This window comes from Poecilia reticulata, chromosome 6 (genome assembly GCF_904066995.2).
Source record: "Poecilia reticulata chromosome 6, P_reticulata-male-v2, whole genome shotgun sequence".
Taxonomy (NCBI): domain Eukaryota; kingdom Metazoa; phylum Chordata; class Actinopteri; order Cyprinodontiformes; family Poeciliidae; genus Poecilia; species Poecilia reticulata.
This window is the reverse complement of record NC_088835.1, coordinates 16,947,043-16,963,510: the sequence shown is the minus strand read 5'-3', so window position 1 is coordinate 16,963,510 and position 16,468 is coordinate 16,947,043. Positions and strand designations below refer to the sequence as shown.

The 16,468-nt window shown below is 40.7% G+C and overlaps 1 protein-coding gene across 5 annotated transcripts in view; it reads right to left on the bottom strand.

The window, feature by feature from the left end:
- Positions 1-737: 737 nt before the first annotated feature.
- Positions 738-16,468, bottom strand: part of rassf7a (Ras association domain family member 7a) — a 37,133-nt gene continuing 21,402 nt past the window's right edge. For all 5 annotated transcript variants that reach the window (XM_008411526.3, XM_081608050.1, XM_008411527.3 and 2 more), the window contains 5 exons: positions 8,594-8,792; positions 6,362-7,272; positions 3,252-3,399; positions 3,059-3,166; positions 738-1,043 (listed from right to left, as the gene is read on the bottom strand). In XM_008411526.3, coding sequence (XP_008409748.1) covers positions 1,012-1,043; positions 3,059-3,166; positions 3,252-3,399; positions 6,362-7,272; positions 8,594-8,696 — 1,302 coding nt within the window. In that variant the 5' untranslated portion in view covers positions 8,697-8,792 and the 3' untranslated portion in view covers positions 738-1,011. The remainder of the gene's footprint in view (positions 1,044-3,058; positions 3,167-3,251; positions 3,400-6,361; positions 7,273-8,593; positions 8,793-16,468) is intronic.

The following is a 16,468-nucleotide window of genomic DNA, read 5'->3' as shown; positions in this document are numbered from 1 at the left end:
AATAATATGTAGTTACAGATAGGTATTTTAGGGTATTTCTTCAACTCCTGCACTGAAACTTGTGTCCATTTGACCTTGCAAAATAACTCAGGCTGAGACAGATTGGAAAGAGCACCTGTGAACAGATTCTCAACTCAATTCTGCTGTAATGCAGACAGATTCTTATATATCTTATATATAATTAAATTGTTGTAGCTCTGGCCTTATATTGAGGGTCAATGTCATGGAAGGTGAAGCTCTGCCACAATGTCAAATCTTCTGCAGCTTCTAACAGTTTCCCTTCCAGGATCGTCCTTTCTTCTGCTTAATGTGTCGTCATATTATATATGCCACAAAGTTACCTGACAAGAACGCCTCCTTCTTCCTCCTGTTTACTATGAAGTCTTTGTGGCAAACCTTAAACCAGACTTCCTATGGCTTTTGTTCAGACGTGATTTCCTCTTTACAACTCTTCTATACAAGACAGATTTCTGCATCATTAACAGTAATCTTGTCTCCTACCTAAATTGTGGCTCTGCACAGTTCCTTCAGAGTTACCAAGGGCCTAAAGGGGCCTGAAAGCAAATGCACTTCACACTTATTCAGGGTTTTCTTGGTTAAAAATAAAAAAATTAAGGCACAAGTGCACACCTGTAAGTCAACTGCTTACTGCAAGGATTTCAAATGCACAGTTTTCAAATAGAGTTTCTTATAATTTCATATGGAGGTTTAAAAAAAAAAATCACTCGACAAAAGGATATCTAAAACATGATTCACATTTTATTATTTAAATACACAGTCATAGTAATAATCTCTATTGGTCAAAGGTTCCTAAATTATTTTACATTTCATACAGATACTTTGAAATGTTTACAGTAGCAAAACGTTGTAAATATATCTTTCTTATTTATATAAAGTACTTGTAAGGTAAATTAATAATGAATGGAAATGTTAGGAAGCAAAAGGGGTTAAACAAGAAGTGACGGTGACAGAAAAGTGAACAACTTTTCCCGTGGCCCTGCTGTCCGTGTTTTATCTCCATGACGACTCTCGGGATGTCAGGACTGCAAGACACAAAAACAGGTGGGGGATGATGATACCTTTTTTTCTTCTTCTTCTTCTTTTTAAGGGGATGGATGAGGGGTTGTAAAACATTTTCAGCTAGAAACCATCCTTCCCTGCAGGCACACACACACACCTGCAGGGAATACGGTCTCACACGGGATCGGTTTCTGGGTTAATTCATTTGCCCACAGATTTTGGGTATTACTTGAGGTCTGCAGTCAAAAACATTTATTTGAACACAAGTGAATATAAAAAGTGGCTATTAAAAGAACTGATATGGGCATGTCTTTCCTATCTCAAAGAAAAATAACACTGCATATGTGAGGGAAATGCACACAAGACACACACACAACAGTTTGACCGATCAGGGTATTAGGAGGATTTGTCCTAAAATCCTAAATGCTTTAAAAACAGTACATAAATCTGAATTGTAGTGTATGAATTTCAAGAGTATTGATTGAAACAGCTTTATAATTATTATTAGGGCAAGCAGTGCCGTGGAGAAGCATTCATACTCTTTGAACTTTTCCACATTTTGTCAAGAGTACAACCACAAACTCCGAAAACAATGCAAAGCAGCACATAACTGCAGAGCAGAAGGAAAATGATTTTCATAAAAACATAGCTGAAGATGTGGAGTGGATAGCATTCAGTCCTCTGCGTAAAATCGTGTGCAGTTTGATGAGGTCTGGTCTTTCATTAGGCCTTTCCAATATAAAGTTTGTTTCCAATATAAAGGTGACCCATAAAACACCATTGGTTGACCTTCTTCAGCCGTAGGTCCATAGGACAATTGTCCTGTACATTTAGGACAGAGATACAGGCTTCTAAATACGCTGGACCATAAAAAAGTGTTCAGAACTCAGTGGACACGATCCATAAGTAATTTCCCTTTTTCTTACTGAAAAAAAGCATCATCATTGAAGTTTGTGGTTGAAACCTGACAAAATGTGAAAAATTCAGTGAGTAAAACTCCATTTACAATGCACCGTACATTACTTACCTTTATTCTACAGCCCAATGAGGCACATTGCAAGTTCTGAAAGGTCAAACTGTGGATGTGAAGACAGCACAAGAACCAGGCACATCCATCCCAGAGGAAGGAACAGAAGAAGCATCTCAACAAACTCAGTGCCTGTGGCTCTACATTGGAAATGTATCTTTTTTTTTTAAACAAGGATCTTGGTAAAAAATAGACAATCCTTAAAAAAGTCTTCAGTAAGGGCTCCAAAAAGATATCAATACATTTCTCTGTAAGCACACAAGGCCCAACACTTCACACAGGAGAATTGTGAAAGGCTCTTGCTCTTTGAAAATCAAGCATCATCAAAGTACAAGCCATTGTGCAGACACATGCTCCCACATGTAAATTAAAGGTACTCACAAATAAAAGGTAAACTGAAATTATTTTGGCCCAGATTTTTTTTTCCACATCACAGTTAAAATCAAACCCACAATCAGAATGTCTGGCACAGTAATATGAAGTGCGACCTATAAGTTACATTGAGATACAGTGAAGAGCAGCTGCTGGGAGTTGATTTTTGACTTGAGGGGTGGGGGGAAGGCCACTCGGAATTACAAAAGGAGAGGATTAGCAGCAAATCCCAAAATGCATGAAAGAATAACAGAAGCAGCTGTGGTTAGTCCAGAAGCAAATAGTGTGAGGCAAGGAGGACATGGAAGTGCAGAGAAGATAAACCCTGGAGAATCTAAGCATAAAAGGACGAGAGAAACACACAAAAAAAAGGAAGGTGAAGGACTGCATTGAATGTAAAGAGCTAGGGAGAGGACTAAGAGAAAGCTGTTAAAGAGAAGCCTCTTATCCTGCAATGGTTGAGCAAAGGGAAGGTAAGAAGTGGGAGAGACCACCAGTGCACAGATGGTTTAAGAATCAAACACTATTATTAAAAGCAGCCGCTTTAAGCCCAAGAAAGCTGGAGTAGACATGAGGGCGAGGTGCTCTGGGACGAGGGGACGGAGATGTGGGAAGCAGTAGGGTCTCACACATACACACCCTCAGGGTTGAGACTGGACACTAGAGGGTTTTGCAGGTTCCGCGGATGTCCTAGAAACTGCTTGGCCGTCGGGCGAGATGGAAATTCCACGGGAGTCGCACTGCGACCTGATGGGGAAAAAAAGAGAAAAATCTTCAGTAAATGGCCAACTAGCCATATATATATGTACCGAATGTGTGGCATCCATACTACCTGCTGCCAGTTCCAGCTGTTCAAGCTGTTCCTGCAGCTCTGTGCGTGAGTGGGTATGAGCCGGCACGACGCCTGTCTGCTGGATAAACTGCTGCAGATTACACTGCCTCAGCTCCTTATTCAGATCCTCCAGCTCGTTCTCCTTAGCCTGAATGGCAAAGGTGGAGAAAAATCAAATGTGACTGGGCTGTCACTGGTCGCGTGTGTCTGTTAAGCGTGAAAATATATATTTTTTTACTGGGTCAGTTTGATTTCTTAACAATTATTTAAAAATAACGCTTCCAGAATTTACCACAAGAGGGCAGCAGACTCTACACATCAAAATGAGTCGAGTCACTGATGCAGATTACTGCTTATCAGGTAATTATCAGTCCATTAAGCGGAGCCATATAACTGCCTGATTTTATCAGGTTGATACAGCATGACGCATATTTACACATCAATGCAATGTTTACCAACCAACGTTATTGAAAATAGAAAGTTCTGAGGTTTTCTTGAATAACAGACAGCTTCATGCTTACAAAATGAACTTTAATGCACACAAGCAAGATGTCAATCTGCTTTTATTGACTAAAACAAAAGTATGCATCTGCAGGACATCACTCCCTTCCACTTTGCTGGCCTATATGTGCGCGTGAGTGTGTGTGTGTTTGGATAATTGATGTTGGACTGAGAAAGCCTGCTGAGGCAGTTCACACCTGCAGGTCTGCCTCCATTAGCCCGATGATAGGAACGCTGTGCTCATCACCGGCAACATTTTAACGCTCTGCTGGCTGCCTCGACCCATTCCGCTGACTGATGAGTGACACAAGATCTTTTTCATCAAAATGGACTCAGCCTTCTCGTACTATTTTATGTTCAGAAGTGTTAACATTTTAAGGAAGTGAAGGCTTCCTATTTTCTCTGGCAATTACTGTAGGCATGGCAATATGATTTTTTTTTTGTCCTTCTACACATGCAGTGCTGTTTGCTAGTACAATATCTGATGTTTTAACAACCTATATGAAATAAAAACTAATCTTTGTTCTCTATATCACAGGTACCTTTGTAAATCAGGGGTAGAGTGTTGTGACAGTCTATGACACACAGTTCCTCTTGGTTCTTTTAAGTAAGCAGTAAATATGTCAGATTTTGCCTTGAAAGGCTCTCAGACTAAAAGTCAAATGAGCTTCCCATAACATAGTGGAAAAACTTCTGCTTCAAATTTCCGACAAGACTCAACCTAGCCATTCTCATTTCTGCTAAGCTATCATGAAGATGGAATTCATTTTTCATTTTAATCCTTTGACCACCATACATTTTGTGAAAAGCACATACAGTAAGGACCAAATAGGAATGAAACATTTCATGAAGTGATGGTTGATTATTGTATAATGTTATTGTTATTGTAACAAGAAATATGACTTATTAGAAAAATGACTATCTGTAATTGATGACATTTAAGACTAAAAACTAACAGTAAGTTTCAGGTTGTTGTTTTTTTCGGTGTTTGTTTCATGACAGCAGCAACTGATGTCTATATTTTCAATTCAATTGCACGTCTTGTACAATTGAAGTAGTTTATTTGATAAGATTTTTTGTAACAGCAGTTTTTGCGAGGTTCTGATAAAATAAGTTAAAACTAATCTATTTTCTAAATCTATCACTTCACTATTACTACTACTACTTTTTAAATATTTTTTTCACCGTACCACATAAGGTTCATATCGTTCCCTTCCAGTAACTTTTTTTCAGTAAATATATTTCTAACGAGGCTAATAATCTAAATATGAACATACAGTTAAATTTAAAAAAAGTGATAAATTAAACTATGTGTTATAGGTAGAAATGTCACAGAGAGTAACTACTAAATGCACAGAAAAGGGAAGGTGCAAAAAGGCACAGAAAGCCAAGAATAACTGAGATCTGTCAATATTTACTAAGCAGTCCTGCTCCATACCAGTACAAATTGATGGTCTATTAAAAGGTTCGTCAATATTGAGGTGTTGCACAAAAAGTTTGTCATGAGAGGTTACGACAAAGAGCTCTCTCAAAGTATGCAGAATTTTCCAGTAAGAACCAGCAAAGTCACTATCTGATAGGGGTAGGAAAATCATTCCAGCCTAAACCAACTAAGTTCCAACCTGGTTCACTTTGACTTGCTGCAAAGTTTCTAACAGGAGTAAAAAAAAAAAAAAACATCAGATGAGGACCACTGGCAGAAAAATCTGGAATTAGCAGGTACAGTTTTTTTAAATGCTAACAGTAAATAATTTAGTCAATGCAGAGACTATACACACATAATTTACACACATTGTCTGTGGAAGACTCCACTGCAGAAGCAAAAGCACCTCAACGTCCTTTGCAGAAAATTTAGACAGGCTGACAAAAACTGTTCAGAGAATTTAGGAATTCTTTTTCCTGTGTGATCCCTCTCTGTTATTCATAAGTTCATTTAGAAACCAAAAAAAATTTGTTGTTTCTGCTCTGAGGATTACATGGTTCATAAACAACATCTGGTGGTAATTTTATGTAAAGAGGCTCAAATATTGACATTTTCAATACATATTTTCTATGCTACATGAGTACTGGGTTGGTTCTGGGCCTTGACAAAACTCAACTTTGCCTTTAAGCTGGGTTAGGCTTTTATTAGGTCACCTGTGCCAATGACTCAAAGTCAACAAATAAGACATTACACAACAATGTGTCAAGGTTAAGTAAATCCAATGAAAGGGGTTTTTGTAATCCAAAGAAATTCTTTTTAATCCCATGTTCTACAGACCGTACAACCAAAGGCACACACATGTAAATATAGTGTAAACAACTTGAGTAATCATGAATTTGGAACATGAATTTCATTCAATGTGATACCTGCCAAACCAGTTTAGCTTGAGTATAAATACAACACTTCCATGAACAGGAAGATATGAGCCTCCTGTAGTCGTGTAGAGATACTGATAAAACAATCAGCTTTTGTTCAGAACTCATATTTCTCTTTTTTGTCTATTCACTGCTATATGTCTGGAGCATTATGCAGGTAGGAGAGGGATACAGATACAAAATGGGGAATATCTTAACCCCTCTACATAAATTCATAGTCCTTTTTCCAAAACCATGACCTCTCTCCTTACCTGCAGCAGAGACTCTGCCTTCTCCAGGGCCTTTTTGGCTTCTGACACCTGCTCCTCAAAGTCGACGCCTTTCCTCTCCTGGATCCGTAGCTCTGCCTTCACAGCATCAAGTGACTCCTTGGCCCCTCTGGCTTTGCTCGCCGCCTGGCTCTCCCTCTGGATCTCCTGCTCCAGCTGGGCAGAGCGAACAGAGAAGTCGTGCAGCCGCCGCCCACAGTCGTCCAGCTTGGCGTGCAGGTCTGTCAGCTTTCGTCTCATTTCTCGCTCTTTGTCCACCTCCACCTGAAGTTCCTCCTCCCAGTACTGCTCGTGGGTGAGCTCAGCATGGTTCCTCCGCATTGTTTGCTCCAAAGCATCGATCTCTTCTTGCAAGCGAGAGTCTGATACCGGTGAGGGACTTGGAGAAGGGTATGGACGATACGGTGACTCCTCTTCTAGGACCTCAAGCTGGCCCTCTATGGCTCTCAGTCTCTCTTGTTGTTGAAGGATCTTTTTAAACACTTCCTCCTTAGAAGGTCCAATAGGAGGTGAGGGAGAATGTGGGGATACAGGACTAGATGAAGGGGATGGTGAGACTCTTTGCTCTGATGAGTCCTTTGGAGACCTCTGAAATTGTTTGGGTTTGGTCTTTGGGGAAGTGGATGGCCCCAAGTTAAACGTTAGTGCTTTCTTAGGTTGGTTACGTTTCAGGGGCTCTGGCTCAGGATGTTTGGGCAGTGGAAGAGGAGACTGTCTTTCTTGTTTTGAACTGGGACCATCACTGCTGCTGGGGCCAGTGCGCCGCAGGAAGAACTGAACCTCGTTGCCATGTTGGCCCAACTTGGCCAAAGACTCCAGGGGTCTCTCTGTAGCCAAAAGCTGCCTTTCAGTGTCCCGCAAACGTTGAATAAGAACATATCGACCAGTCTGACCTGGAAAAAAGACAAAAAGACAGAGTTAAGCACAGAAGCATTATTATTTTACTTAAACCCTTCTATATTAGAGGAAGATATTCCCTTGCTTCTTTTATCTTGTATCGATTTTTGAGAAAGCCTAAAATCGCAAAGCTTAAGATCAGTCAGACTGGATGGAGTCTGTGAATGTGCAGTTACAATTTTTAATTTTTTTTATGTTTTCAGTTGGATTACATCTGGACTTTGAAAAGATCATTTTATTGCATTGATGTGCTTGGAAAAACAACCAACGTGACATGGATGTTGTTGCTGGAGGACTGACTCTAGAGTCAGTCCTCCAGAGTCAGTGTCCTTCATGTTTTAGATGCGTCTCTGATCCAACACAGATAATTCAAATGGCTGAGTTACTTCCTCAATAAGCCATTACGTTCTACAGAAACCGGTTAATGAATTATTAATTTGATTATGTTGTGTTAAAAGATGGAGACGTCTTAAGCATGCCGGACACAGGCCCTTGAGAGTTGAAGTTGGTCACCTTTGATCTAATCCACTCTGTTGTAGTCCTGGTTGTATGTTTGGGTTGCCGTTCTGCAAGGTAAATCTCTGCCACAGTCACAAGTCTTTTGCAGTCTCTGAAAGATTTTCTTCCAGGATTCCTCTTGTATTTTTCTCCATCCACCAACTCTTACTATCCTGTCCCTCCTCAAAAAAAATATTTCTAGTAGTCCATTGTTATTGCTACTGCCATGTTTTATCACGAGTAAGATGAGCTTAAAGGTAGTGAGTTGCACTAGTTTTCTGCAATACATTGAGGATTGTCTGATTCATACGGCATACAGTACAGTGATATATCTATCAGTGTGATTTGGAAAAAAATGTTGAATGTATACAACTTGCACAACAAGTGAAAAAAAAAATTCTGATAAAGTAAAGTTTCCACAAGGATCTGGAAATTAGGGCAAACACTCCCCAATGACTTGGCAACAAGCTCACTCACAGAAGGAGGAGAGTCTAAATGCGGAGTGATGCTGTTTAATGCTGCTGCAGCGTGTGGCTAGCATTAAGCTGGAGGACACAGGGATGGACACCCTGCTGAAATCCAAGATCCAGTTAAGGACTTGATTCAGGTCAGTGAAGAGAGATGAAAAGCAAGAAAAACAGGATGTCTTCTCCTTTACTTGTTACAACGCACGGCTGTATCACAATTGCATTATGCAGAAAAGGATTGTTTGATCACTAAGGGTTTTTAGACAAACTGTGAAAAAAGAGAAAAAATATACAAAATGCAATGTGCTACAAAATCCTGGAGGACAATAACTGTAGTGGCTGAAGTACTCACCAATGGCCTGTGCCAAAGCAATGACGACATCTTGGCAGGAAGTTTCCTGAGACAGGCCGCAGACCACGCGCACCACTCCATCCACCCACACTTTGAGCTCCATCTTGGACCAAGCAGGACACGCTGAGCGGTTAGATGGTCCTCAAAGCAGATCAGCTCTTGCTGTTAGGTTTGTCACGCTTTACTGACGCATGACCCTCTGCAAAATAATACACAGCAGAGAGAGAGGCGAGTTAGAGTGACTGAATCAGTATCTCATGTCCTACATGTAAGCGGCCAATACAAACTAATATCACACTGTAATCTTGGTCCAACACAGGCGCGGAGCTATGGGTGGACAGGGGGGGCGGCTGCCCCCAGGCCCAGATGGGTGCCCATGGAGGCCCGGATCTAGAGGTGCCAGGGAGGAAGGAATGGTTTCAAGTCGCTTTAATGTCTGATTATAGTCGGAGAAAGTGCGCCCTCACCTGTTCAGAAAGGTGAATGCAATGTTAAAGTTACTGTCCGTCAATGGAATATATAGTAGTCAGTCCCAGTGACTGTTTGACTCACGGTTTACCCAATGTGCTTCCTGGGTAAAAATGAAATGAGAAACATGGCCCAGTCCCCCACCCCCAACAGTTTCCAGCAGCGCAGGTGATACACGTGAGGGGCCTGGTCATTGGCCCCGCCCCCCGGCCTGATGCTGACTTGTTCCGCTAGTGGCCCAACATGTTACATAACTTGTTGACAGCCTAAACAAACTGCACCGAAGGTTACCTATCACACACCAAACTACATCACAAATAGAATTGTATTGCAAGTTTATACACCAAACAGTACTGACGTCAAAATCTGATGCGATGAACGAGATGATCATACGGTGGCTTGAGAAGTCCGTCCCCCTTAAACAACTAAGTCATCCATAATTTGGAAACTATATGTGGTAGTTCAGTTTTTTTTTTTTACAAATACAAAACTGAAAGTGTGGTGTGCATTTGTCCCATCAGGATTAAATGTTTTCCAAACCACTGCACTCAAATGTTTGCTTCCTTTTGGAACGCAGCACAGGATCAGACAGAGCCACTGTAGACACCAGTTTTCTAATCTTATTAATTTAGTTTAGGTCTGGACCTCCCACACATAACTATGCTTTCTTCTGCTTTGTTGCTTTGGCTTTGGCTACACACTGAAATAGTCTCAAGTCTTCTTCAACTTCTAGCAGGTTTTCTACCAGGATTCCCCTCTATTTAGCTCCATGCACCAACTCTTACCACCACCATGTTTCACCATGGGGTTGATGGGAGTGTTCAAGATGATGGTTGTTTTCTGGCACATTGTGTTTAGTGCTGTTTCTCTAATTAATGCTTTCCTAGCTCTGTCTGTCACTTAACATTGAAGTCTATGTCTCCTATTTCTAGATGACGGATTCAGCTGTGTTTTGTGGAAAGCTAAAAGCTTAGAATGTGGTTTTACACACCTAAACACCTCAGTGAACTTCCAAACAACCTTATCCCGTACATGTATACTGCGGTTCACTGTTTGTTCATCAATGTTCTCTAATAAACCTCTGAAGCTGCCACAAGACACCTGTATGTATACTGAGATTAAATTACGCACAGGAGGACAGTGTTTACTAAATAGGTGGCTTGGGAAAGCAGCTGGTTGCACAAAACTATGTAGACTGGTGTCGAAGTAAAGGGGGAATGCTTGTCTTTTCACATTTTTCTTTCAAAAATCTTGAAAATCATTAATCATTTACCTTCCATTTTACTATTACTTTGTGTTGGTGGTTGGGATGAATACTTTTGTGAGTCACTGTACTTATAGGGTTGAAGACTATCGGCAAAGTATTAGTAGAGTGAGGCCAGATTTCGTTATGTCCGAGTGCTTTGTTAAGAGCCCTGACAGTAACTTGTAGACCTGCGAGCACAAATGATGACCTGTAGCAACTTTAAATGCTCTGTTGCTTGCCTTCAAAGCTTTTATAATAGCTTGCTGCCAAGAGGAGCTGACAAGAAGGGCACAGCCAGTCATGGCTGGTGTGGATGTGTGTGTTGAGAGAAGAAAACCGCAGAAAGACAAGGATGTGTATGTGCACGCTGGATTCAACTAGCCTCAGCAGGACCAGAGCTCGATTCAAAGTAACTTTCCAGACCCGAGCAGAGGGTTTAACCTAAAGAAATATCATTATGCTGCCTCTATCCCCTCTCTGGGTACTTTAATAGCAATATTTCAAAACAAAGCAATAAATCCTGTGAGCACATTTTAAAAAGTGAAGTGCTGCAGGCATTTGTCTCCTGAACTTGGCATGGCAAAGGATTTTTTAAATTTTTTTCTGTTCAGGTGGCTCAAAGAGAGCTCAACAGCCAGTCAGACAGATGGTGTTCTCTTTCTGTCTGCCTGGTTCTCAATGGGAGGTGTTTTACTTTGAACGCCACCATTATCTTGCCCTTCATTCAAAGCGTGGCTTTGCTCCACTGGCTGCTTATTGGGAGCAGCTCCGGAGGAATGCACTGACTTCATCTTCCAGCCGGAAGAATTCCTGATTTCTTTAACAAAAACCCTTAACCCCACCCCTGCTCCACTGCTGACCTGGTTGCCCTGCGCCACCATTGCTTTCCACTGTTTAGATGCCAAACACAAAGTCTCCCGGGAAGCAATAAACTTTCTGATGTGGCAACACTGTACGGCACATCTCAATACGACACCGCATGCAAAAAAAAATAACAGTGTGACTCAAGGATTGAACCAGCAGAACGAGATCGTTGGAAAACAAGAAGGCGGCATTAGCGGGTGATCACACGCCAAAGGAATTTAGTTGAGGGATGTAGGGGAGAGCAATTTTATCTTGCAGGATATGTGATTTGAAAGAGGAGCGCTTATCAGATATCAAAACGATATCAACGGCACACGTCCACCATTTTTTTGAGACAACAGTGTGAGCTGCTGTAATATATAATTAACCCTATCTGCATGCCATAAAGTAGGTGTAGACAATTATTCACCTCAGTGGTGAAGCTTATTGAAAGTTCAAGAAAACAAGACAGCAGGAGGGAAACATTTTGATTTTTAAGCCATCTGCAGTAGAATCCTCAAGTCAAAGCCCTGAGCTCATTCCTCATCTTTTTAAAACATACGCTTACCGAGTTTTAAACAAGCATTTGTATCGCTTCCTTGTATTTTTGCATGTTACAAAATAAACACACTTCAATGTAGATATCAGATCTGAATTTCATGTGACAGACCAGAAAGATTAGTTCATAACTGTGAAGTGGAATAAATTTGACACAAATGGTTGTGGGCTTTTGTATTAATTGTGCATAGGTAAAGAAAGAAATTTGAAATGTGCCATAATTTGTTTCAATTTTAAGCAGTAGTACTGACATTAAATAATTATAAATCGCAAAAGAGCCAACATCTCTGGACAATTAAATCGTATTTGAAACAAGGGTATAAATTAATATACTATCAACCTAAGAAGCAGGTACCGTCGCTTTACAACAAATCTCCCAGCTCAAATTGTTATTTTCCCACAATCCTTAGCTCTTGTACCTCTGGCTATTGAAATGTGATAATCTGCACTAACAGGAAACAAACAGATCTGTGGGTCTCAGGTTGCTGTCTGTTCCTTTGTCACAAGTGGAACGATACTGAGAACAACACGTCTGCCTGGCTGACACAGCTTCGGAGTCTCGTGTCAGTTCCCGATGAGATATAGGCAGAAGGGGAAGCTACTCTATGCAATATTTGAAGAGCAAAGTAGTACACTGGCCTAAATTATCTACAATAGTGACAGTGGCAGGGGTAGTATCTGGAATAATGCAGAACCCGACGTTGGTCAATCAAAGCCGCTTCTGCTATTAATTTGTTTTGATGCCAAAGTTGACAAGAAGCTAAAAATGAGCAAACACATGCTGTAGGTAGTTCACACATGGTGTGAGTCATAGCACACATGCTCACGCTTATCCAAACCATGAAAAGTTATTCAAAACTCACACTGCCGAGTGACTCACATAGCAACAGTCCACACCTCCCACAACCATGCCCTAACCACAAGTTGCCCTGACCCTACAATTTCCAACGGGTAAAACACCCCCTTCATCCCCCCACCCTGACTTTCACCCATGCCCCACCCATCCACACAACAGAAGACACAGTTTCAGCTGAAACTCTTTATGCTGACCTCCCATAAATCTTCTAAAAGGGGGGTGGGAGGGAAACTGACAACCCACAACCATGAAACAACTTACACATCTCACACTGTTGAAGATAAGACAAAGCGAAGAGAGGAGAAAAATGACGTACTTGAGGAACTTGTCTGTTCAACCAACGAAAGAAAGCTGACAAGCTACGCTACTTGTGTGGTGAAAGGGAGAGGAAGACAAACTAAGAACCTGCATAAAAATGCTGACAGATAAAAAATAATGGGAAAAAACAAACAAAACAAAGAAACAAAAATGAAACATGATTGGAGCCATACGCCGTTCGGTCTCATTATCACTCATCCATCCATCTAGCTCGCTTTGTGTCTTTCATCAGCCTGACTGTGTTCAGTAACAACTCCAGCAGCTGCTCTGTGATTCAACTCAAAGCAGAGCTTGGTGTTGTGGCCTTGCAGACACTCGAGGCATGACTCTGCTTGTCTCTGTGTCCCTCTAGGCACACCGGGGTGTTGAGCTGTAAATTGATGGCCCTCAAAATATCTAGTCCCTTTTCTTACTAGATAGGTGAGTTCTTAAAGCACACAGTTGTATTGGAATTCTGACAAAGAGTGAAGAGGAATTAACATGAATTTTTTATTTTTTTTTACCATTTTCCTTACACATTTTATTGTCCACTTTGTGCTTGTTGATCACATAAAATATCCATAAAATTTGACAGGAGGCAATCAATAGGAAAGAGATAAGAATCAGTCAACGTGATAAAACATAAAACATGAGGGAAATCAAATAGTATGAAAACATTTTCACACGACTATATGTCTATATGATTTTTAAAAAGTACCCCACATCTTCATTGATTCGATTATTAGTTTATGTAAATATATTGTAGCATGATAGTACAATACTGTTTATACTTAGCTGTCAGATTTATAGTAAATAAATTGATACCGGTTTCTTTAATCACAGTTAATGTGGAATAAGATCATAATTATATTCATCCAGCAAATATCTTCTGTCTTTTTTTTAAAGACAAACATCTAGCAAAAACAAGAACCTGTTGGAAAACAACAAATAAATCTTTCTCACCAACAATTGCACAGTTGTAAACATGTCAGCGAATGTGTGTTAATCCTGCATCTGGACATATGCTTTACCTTCAACTTCCATTTCTAAGAAAAACACCAGGAAAAATGTGCCACATTTATATGTTGTAGCCAGTAAGTGCCCTGCGGCTGCTATGAGAGTCTGCTTACTGGGTGTGGAAAGTGGCGAAAAAAAAAAAAGAAAAACACCCAGCTCTGCGTCATGCTTGTGCTAGTGAAATGGTCAAAGGTTGGCTTGCATGTATTTAGGTTTGTATGTGCAAGTGCACAAGTCATTTAGTCCTATCTTTACGAGAGGCTGTTCCAGCGCAGAGTGATTGTGGCGCTATCTCCGCAGCAACACAAGTGTGAGCAGAAATTGCAGGGAGTAAAGGGCAGAGTGTGCAACACGCACTGCCACAGACGGACAGAAAAACACAACAAATCCAGCGCAGGCCAACGGCTATCCTAATCGGGATCTGCGGAACAAATAAAGTCCTGGCCCAGTCTGATTTCAGTTTCTATAATAAGATAGATACTGATGTCAAGGAACAATGGTCAGTGCTTAGAGAAGCTGTTGCTTCTGTGCCACTCTGTTCCATATTGGCAAAGACAATCACTCAAAGAGCCAGTAACACACTGGCACCAAGCAGCATGGGCTCATTTGTACTGCACAGACATTGTTGCTCTGGTTCTACACCAGGGAGTGAGCACTGCGTCTTTTGTGACTTCTGACATTGCTGAGTCGTCTGTCATGCCAACATTTACATCTATTCCAGTGAACTCTACCACTGATAAAAGTGGTAAAAGGAAGAGCAGATTTTTTTTTTTTTTTATCCTGCCTAGCCTCCTGTTTTGCATTCTTATACAGCTCCTCTTTCTTCTGCACATGCCAATGCTTTGGTCCACAAGCAAGCATATTTTCATGTGGATTAGACCTTTACAAGAGCAAAAGTAAAATCACTCATATTATTTATCGGCAGTCTATGTAAAAGTTGTTGAGCGTAGACTTTTGCAGAAACAGTAACATTTTATTTCAGAAACTGTGTCAGGGGTGGGCAAGCTAACCAGAACAAAAAGAAAAGTCCCAATTTGTAAATATTTCCTGTTGCAAAAAAAGCTAATAAAAGCATAGTCATGGCGTGCTACCCACCATCCTTAATAAGGTAGTGCAGTTTTACACTTGGGAAGCTATGAGGTGCATGTCCGATAAATAGAAGACAGTGTTTAATCAATATTTCTGCTTAGTATAAAATTCTAAATATCAATAAATAAATGTTAAAGATATCAGAACTGCAAAAACCAATATGCTATTTAATTTTAGCAGCAATAGGATTGCTTACTGTTTTTAACTCAGCAATTAAATCATGTTTTAGACTTTACTTTTAAACTCTGCTTTAATACCATGACACGTTAATATTCTCAATCAAGGTTATCATAGTATAAGAATATTAAACCGACCAAGGCCTCTACATCATATCTACAAGCTTAAGTGATTTAAAAAATTACAAATATTCAATTTAAAAACATCAGGTATTCTCGGAAAAGTAAAACTTGCCTGCAGCTCTAAGCCGCACTAATCCCTGTACAAAACATACAGTTGTCCTTGGTACACTCTGAAGGCATCTGGGATAAAACTAACTTTATGTAACACTCTCAAACTTCGCCTAACATTGTGTATTTACCTCTAATGATTTTGTCTTCTTCCCAACATGTCAAATGAAACGGTTTCTATTCTCCAAGATTCTCATTTTCCTCTCAACCACCTTAACTGCCAGACAAGGAGGCCTCCACTGCAGTGATCCCGCACCTGCAGGCGGGGAGCAGGGAGTGGCCCATTGGGCATGTGAGGAAAGTAGATACAAGATCTGAGGGCTTCTATTGGGTGGCATTAAAACTTAATAACTTTCCAGGGCAGGGCCAGGCTGCGGCACGCTCTTCAGACACGCTGCTTGTTAATTAGACAGCACGGACGCTCTGCTTACGCAACCTTCACTGAGGTTTCAGTTCACCTGACGAGTAAGGTGTTGTTGTTAATGGCATCTTTGTTTGGCAATTACTTTTCAGAAGTAACTCCAATTGCTCGTCACTGGCAAGCTCTTTGAAAGTGTCCCCAGTGAGCTTATGTCTCTCCTCTATTGACATGCTAATGACTCAGCATGAATGAATCTGAAATGGCTCTTGACATCTAACATGCACACAGGGATCTTTTTGCCTGTACTCAGTCTTTTACATTATAATAAATCCCTCGTCCAAGTGTGCAATCTCAATATAAGGATCAGAAGGGGTAAATGAATGCAGGGGGCACCTTAGCTGTTAAACTAATATGAATGGGGCGGCTGGGAGAACCAGAGCCATATAGATCCAAAGGAACACCAAATGTGCATTAAAATGATTTACCTTACATTAACAATCTGAGCAACCGCTGAGCAAATACCTGATGATTGGACTGGTGATGAGAGCTTAAGGGTTAAAGGAAAACTTTCCACTGAGGCAGGGCGCTAGACAGTCTGCTAATCAAATCTAGCTGTCACTACCACTGCAGTCAGAAAGGGTATATAAGCACTTTGTGTGAATTTCCACTCATTATGAATGAGTAGCATTACTTTCACGGCTGGTAAGACTTGGTAAGTCGTATTACCTTATCC